This window comes from Thalassophryne amazonica, chromosome 19, assembly GCF_902500255.1.
Source record: "Thalassophryne amazonica chromosome 19, fThaAma1.1, whole genome shotgun sequence".
NCBI lineage: Eukaryota > Metazoa > Chordata > Actinopteri > Batrachoidiformes > Batrachoididae > Thalassophryne > Thalassophryne amazonica.
This window is the reverse complement of record NC_047121.1, coordinates 3,874,424-3,881,395: the sequence shown is the minus strand read 5'-3', so window position 1 is coordinate 3,881,395 and position 6,972 is coordinate 3,874,424. Positions and strand designations below refer to the sequence as shown.

The following is a 6,972-nucleotide window of genomic DNA, read 5'->3' as shown; positions in this document are numbered from 1 at the left end:
TGGCTTCACCCAACCACTAACCATGAGGGGAAAAAAAGTTCTGCGTTATTTATATTCTCTGAAACATGACCAAAAAAATAAAGGTATGTAAACTTAAGAACACAACCATGTGTATGTATATAAACATGCTTCTTGGATAAAAGAGAGCAAGCACACATAACTTATGTGTGAGCCACACACACATACACACAACAATGTGCCCAAACACAATTTGGTTTCTTTTAATACAAAAATATCAGAACAGACACTTTTAGGCAGAAAAACAAACAACCCCCCCCAAAAAACCCAACTTGGGTTGGTGCTGCCGAGTTGTGATTGGTGCAATATGATTACAGCCGGACTGTTTCCTGCTGAATGACTTAAAAACCAAGTGCTACCAGGTGGTGGCGTGCACGTTCACACGGGTCGGCGATAAAGTACTTTAGACGTGATACAATGCGTGCGTGTCGTCTCCGGTGAAGCCCAGATGTACATTCAAAGGATACAGGAGCAGGAAAGCCTCGACGGTGCAACCGCGAGCTGTAAACACCGACCGTGCAGGTGCGTGAGCGTGTGACTGTCTAACACCCCTCACACCAACTTTCTGGACACTTCGAACCATCTCCGTCACTGACAGCAAGTTGGACCCACAAATGGGACAAACAGGCGCTTGGGCATCTTAAGGATCTGAGCGCGTGTAACAAACCTGGAAACAGAACCGCGGGAAGCTACAATCAAGTGTTACGTTTGATAAACTTCAAGATCCTGAATCCAGGATCAAGTTTAAGAACCTCATCTGATTTCAGCCAATAGAGTGTCAGAATTTGTTCCTTCCTGTCTGTAGTGTTCCACCTTCATAGTCGTCACAATCATTAAACACAGGAATGTCTTTTGCATTTGGCCACAAATAAGCTCCAAGGTGGTGAGGAAGAGTTCAGAGTGTTCTCCTCTTCTGGTCAGCTGAAGCAGCGACGCCAGCTCCCAGACGCACATCGAAGGCCCGCTGAAGAGCCACGAAGCCGTCCAACCCGCCGCAACCATCACGGGCTGAGACGGACTCCCACAAATCAGATGCTGAAGCGGGGCAGGGTGGGCTTTGGTACCAGTGGAGCTGTGGATCAGTCTGGAATTTAAGCGGAAACAACACACCCCACCACCTTGAAGTTCAAACACGCTCCCAGCAGGGTTAACTGGAGGAGACACACAAAAAGAAACCGCATTAGTCTCAGAAAATACAAAACCTGCAGATTCAACGACCAAGTGGTCACACAGTTCACCTCTAAATATCAGACACCTTCTCAACATGCCAGCACCACCACACTAACGGGTGACACACCCACACAGCAAGGTGACACACCCACAAACACGCCCCATTCCCAGGTCATGCTTCTCTCACAGCTGTGATAAGTCATATAACTGTTGTTTATATGTCGTGCATGTCGTCCACACATACACGGGTATTTGTGAAATTCCTGTGTTTAATGTGATTAGGTCGACGGATGCTGTACGGCAGTTTGCAGATCCTTGTGGCTACAAATGTGGTCTCACCAGTTTTGTTATTCCTCCATTTATACACAGTATTTACTGGCGTTTCTGTTTTACTAGAGTATAAGTGGGTTTTTTTGTGTATGTGGAACCCACTTTTTGGCACAGTGGGTCCTTGGGGGTGAGTTTAACAAGAGACCAACTCTGTAGCACATGTTCACACCACAGTATGTGCTGTTACTCAACTTCTTTTACATAAAAAATAAAGACATACAAAATAAATGTGCACCGGACAAATTATTGGATGTTAGCTGACAGTTTGGATAAAAGGAATCACCAGATGGAGACATGAAGAGTGATTTTTTTTTTTTTTTTGCAGGAAGCCCTCAGCCTGTGGGGTGTACAAATCCCAAAAATAAGGTGGACAATAGATGTGTGTTGGACAACATACTGGATGCTGTTTGAGACAGATGAAGATGGCTTGGTTCAAGTCTTAAAACACTTTACATAATGTTTTTTCTCAAACATCAATAGAGAAGATGAATGGCTGTGCACAAACTGTTGGAAAAGGCCTGTTTTTATGATGAGTGGCCTTGTTTTTGGCCCATTGGCATTTTGTACCCAGGAACGTCCCTGCACACACAGCCTGGGCTTCTGTACAAAGCCAACATATGGACAGCGACTGGTGAGAATCTTGCAGTTCATGTGCAGAATGTAGCTTGTTTATTCATTTATTTATTTTTGAAGAATTCCAAATCTCTGCAGGAAGCTGCATTGGTGTGATGGAGGTGTGAGAGTGGGCGTGTCTCAGGACAAGTAGGAGGAGGGCGTATCCAAAAAGAAGTGTTTCAGGCTTTTATTTTGCATGCGGCAGAAAAATCTCTTCTTGCACAATCAGAGAATTTTGAGCATTTGGAAATGTTTAAATTAATCCATATGTGACTGTAAAGGGTTAATAAAAACTGAAGTAACACAATACGATCACACTGCCTGATATGGATCCGTCCTAAATACCAAAAAAATCAATCAAATAAAAGCAGTTAGGCTGACTGGCCAATCAAGGGGAAAAATAAATTAAAATCTGTGATTTTTATACTTTATATTAAATCATTTGTTGACAGAATTTGAATTTTGCTGTCTTTTTTTGCGTGCGTTCCTGCATGTGCAGCTGGTCTCAGCTGCAGTCCTGAGAAACTGATGTGGTGTGTGAGTGTGTGTGTAACTGACATTAAGAGGGATTATCATGCTTCTAACACCCACGAGTGAAGTGATCCCACCTTCCTCACACACTTCACGAAACTGAAACAACACGCACGACCACCTCAGACCGACGAGCCGGACTGTGCACAAAAACTGTTTTCTGGTTGGGGGGGGGGGGGGGGGGGGGGGGGGGGGTCCCCACGTACACTCATTGTAGAAAATCGTTGTTTAAAGGGAAACATCAGGTCACTGGAGGTCATCATTTGTACCACTGTCCACTTCTGGATTCTTCTCGCCTCACCTTGAAGCCATTTGACCTGCGAGGGCTGAGGTCAGAGGGCGTGAAGTCAGGAGGGGTTAGCAGTGTTCAGAGATACTCACAATGAGACCAGACAGGACATGAGAGCTGCACGACGCTGGAATCAACCGACACTGCAGAGGTTTTTACTCTGCAACAGATTCAGCAAAATGGGATGAAAAAGAACAGAATTGATGTCAGATGACTTAAACTGCCGCCGAATGATTGGGGACGATTTTGTGTCTACATAGTAAATAATCATTTTACTGTGGACGACACGCTGATCAAAGCAGCGGGTTTTGGTCCGTATCATCCTTTTTTGTAAAGTCTCTGAGGCCTGTTGGGGTCAAGTCTTATCCTCGGGTTCTATAGCTTATGTCCGCGACACAGGCTGGTACCCAGTTACATCTGGGGACTGGGACAGTGCGGATGAAGGAGGACACAGACAGGACCAGGAATCAAACCAAGGTCTACTACATTTCAGTACCAGAAATAATTGTATTTGACAGATGAGCTTGTTTTTGCAAATAGTTCTTCTATTTGAGTGTTGTTCTTGTTTCCAGCTCATTTTTTGGACAGGTGGTTGAGGAGACACACCCCCTCCATTCTGCACTTTCACAATAAAAGTCCTTGACATAAACTACTGCTGACCAGCAGGAGCAGACTTAGACAATCCATTAAACTAGTTAGGGTACCCCAATAGAAGAATTTTAAGGGTCACTTAAGAAATATTACAGATCCAGTGTTTAATAGAGAAGCTTGAATCTTCGACTGGACTGGGTTGCTTGACGCAAGGACGTTTTGCTTCAAATCACAGAAGCTTCCTCAGCTAAAATTCTTGCTCTGGTAGTCTGACTTCTGTCTTGACTCTTGTAGAGAAGAAGCCACAAAAGCTGAAGTTTTAAACCTAACCAGTCCCCTTCTACAGAGAGGCCGACTGCTATAGGCTAGTGACTAAACAAAAGCTCTAATTAGCACTTATTGTGCTCTAGTTAGAACCCTCCTAATGACAGGGCAGCTGCCCCTCCTAATGATGGGACGGAAGCCTCTCCTGATGGCTCCCTTGACAACTCTCCTGATGACATGAATGACTCATTACCATCAACAAAAGACTGAAACTGCTTTGACCTGAGTACCCCATTGTAAACAGAGGACAAAGTGTGTCTCAGACCTCCTCCCTGGTTAAGGCTGGGTTTCAACTGTTTCACACAGAATGCCTCCTTGACCCCTCTCTCAAACCATTTCTTTCTAGTCTTGTCATTACGTGAGTGGCGTCTAACTAACTAACTAACTTGAAATTGTGTCCATTCTGAGCTTTTCTGCAATCTCAGTTTGGATTCACTGAATTATTAAAAAACTGCCATTTATTGATATTTTTAACTGCAATGTCAGATAAAAAAAAAAAAAAAAAAAAAAAAATCCTACATCTCATGTCTTGGCATGTTTTAAGACTTCTGAAAGGCTGATTTAAGACATTTTAATATTAATTAAGGCCTTATTTTAGATAAAGAAATTCAATGCCTTTTAAGACTTTTTAAGCCTCCGCTGGAACCCTGACGGATACAACTGTACATACTGTATTTTACAGACTACAAATCATGCTTTGTGTTTTGTTGATCCTGCGATTTACATTTTGAAGCAACTTGCATATGTCAAAAATATACCACATTATTATCTATGGCCACAAAATGTCACCTTCCACACATGTGGTAAGATCCTCCAGTATACTGATCTGCAAGGTAGCATTCAATCCACAACCCAGAGCAGAACGTGGCAGTAATGGACAATCATGCTTTTATGTTGTTTTATACCACAATAAAACAAGTCTTCACTACTTCGCACTCTACTTGTTTACACTTTTTGGGACAGCCAGAACAGCAACAAGGAGGATGGCTAGACTAAGGTAAGGCTAACTATAATGTTAAAAAAAAAAATTCAATTAAAATTGTATAATTAAAAGTGCAAATGTTTAGCTCTGGAACAGATGAAACCATCAAGTACCAAGAAGCAGTTTATTGTTTGTGCCTCATACAGTAACATCACTTAGAATGCTAGCCTCTGCTAGCTAACAAGATGTTTGCAATATACATAAATATTGTTTTGATTAAATCATTTTACTTCTTACTGCATGAAGCGGTAGCATCATGCTTACAAAATGTGACTTGTAGACAGTTCTGACATGATTTTTCTTAGTCCGGAAAATAGTAAAACCAGACAGACAGAGTACACAAGGTTTCTTGTACAGAATCTGTAGGGAAATAACCTTTGTTCAAAGCATGTGCCGACAGTACTGAGCAGTCGGTAAATTTTACTGAGAAACATAACACGAGGTTTGATCATCTGTGTACAGAAAATATACTGTAAGTGCTCAACACCCCCCCAAAAGCAAAGAAAATAAATAAATAAAATAGAAATGAATAAAGTACTCTGTAATTTTTTTTTTTTGCCTAATATAATTTTGACTTTGTAGTTTGAGGTATTAGTTTGACACCAGTTTACACACAAACTAAATGTCATTCAGAACTGAAATACAAGTGTGCAGCTACAACAGACATCTCTGATTTTCTCTATTAACTCAAATTGTTTGCAAAACATATTATGGGAGTCATTTAATTTCAGGTTTTTTTAATTCATGCTCATTTTTAAGTCACCGTTTTTCGTGTTCTCTTTATTAGTAGTAGTAGTAATAGTAGTAGTATTACTACCTTTCAGAAAGCAGGATGTGCTGGCTGTGTTTCGTACCTGCTCTTGCCGGAAGGGATCTGTCGACTGGGTCTCCTCATGGACTGGCTAGATTGGACCTTCATGGAGGCGCGTGGCGAGGAACGGGCAAACTGCTCCGATGCTGGAGGCTTCTTTGGAATCTTCTTCACCAGCCGGCTAACCCACTTCTGCTGCTCCTCCTGGGAGGCGGCCAGCAGGAGTAAGTTTTTTGCCGTAGACACATCGTAGTTCACTGTAGGTGGGAGAGGAGCAGAAGGGTCATTTCTAACCTTCTGCTGTGGTAACTACTGACCAACAACAGATTTTACACCTTAATCTGCACCAGTCCACCTGATACGACTGGTTCCGTTCAGCCGGCACATCAGACATGAAGTTGACAAAAGGACACGTCCTACCTCGGCAAGGAGCGATGATCTCTTCCTTCCTGTCCATGTGGTCCTTGTGGCACTTGATGTGGCAGCGCCGGCACTCCAGAGCAGGCGGCGGCTTGAACATGTTCCACAGTGGCTTGGTGCAAGCCTCACAGTTGGTGGGGAAGTGGTACAGCGTGGGGATGAACTCGTGACCCTTGTGGCAGATGCAACTGGACTTCTCTCCAATGGCCAACGGCTCCACGGGAAACTCGGGCTCCTTCTTGCTTTCACCCTCATTTGCATAAAGAATCTGGGAGGTGGTAAAACACAGAACAGAGATGATGAAACCTCGTCTTTTTTCCCCTTCAAAACATTATTATTGACCGTGCGTAATGGTTCCTGATAATTTGCCAGCGATAGGTGCCATTAATCGAAAAGTGTGGTAACAGGTTGCAACAGTTCCTGAGGACTCCTGACGACTCCGCCGCCAATCATTGCATTCATGATCAGCGGCCAAGAATGTATACTTCGTGGCATTCGTAACTTGCCGTCGTTACGTGTAAACGCAGCATAACACTATTACGATCTCTTCTTTAGACTGTTTAAACGTGTGGTGAAAGTAATCAAGCCCTGTTACAAGTTTCCACCTCTCATTTTTTTTTTTTTTATGAAAAGACAGTTTAATGGTGTTTCTCATTTCAAATGGGAAAAAAATTTGTGGTCTTAAAGTGATTTTTTTTCCCCGTATAAAAGTCACACTGAAAAATACGGTATCAATTTTAAAGCCAGAGATATTGCCAAATATCTTAATTCCAGGAGGACATCATCAGCGTAAAAAATTATTCGACGAAGCGGACAATCTTGTCTATTATTATCTATTATCTTTGTGCTGATTTTTATTTTTATTAATTTTTTCTAAGCAAAAAAGGTGTT

At 42.5% G+C, this 6,972-nt stretch overlaps 1 protein-coding gene across 1 annotated transcript in view; it reads right to left on the bottom strand.

The window, feature by feature from the left end:
* Positions 1-206: 206 nt before the first annotated feature.
* rock2a (rho-associated, coiled-coil containing protein kinase 2a) overlaps positions 207-6,972 on the bottom strand; it is a 69,434-nt gene continuing 62,668 nt past the window's right edge. Inside the window, exons 30-32 of the mRNA XM_034195023.1 lie at positions 6,082-6,349; positions 5,705-5,918; positions 207-1,169 (exon numbers count right to left, since the gene is read on the bottom strand). Of these exons, the coding sequence (XP_034050914.1) occupies positions 1,166-1,169; positions 5,705-5,918; positions 6,082-6,349 (486 nt within the window). The 3' untranslated portion in view covers positions 207-1,165. The remainder of the gene's footprint in view (positions 1,170-5,704; positions 5,919-6,081; positions 6,350-6,972) is intronic.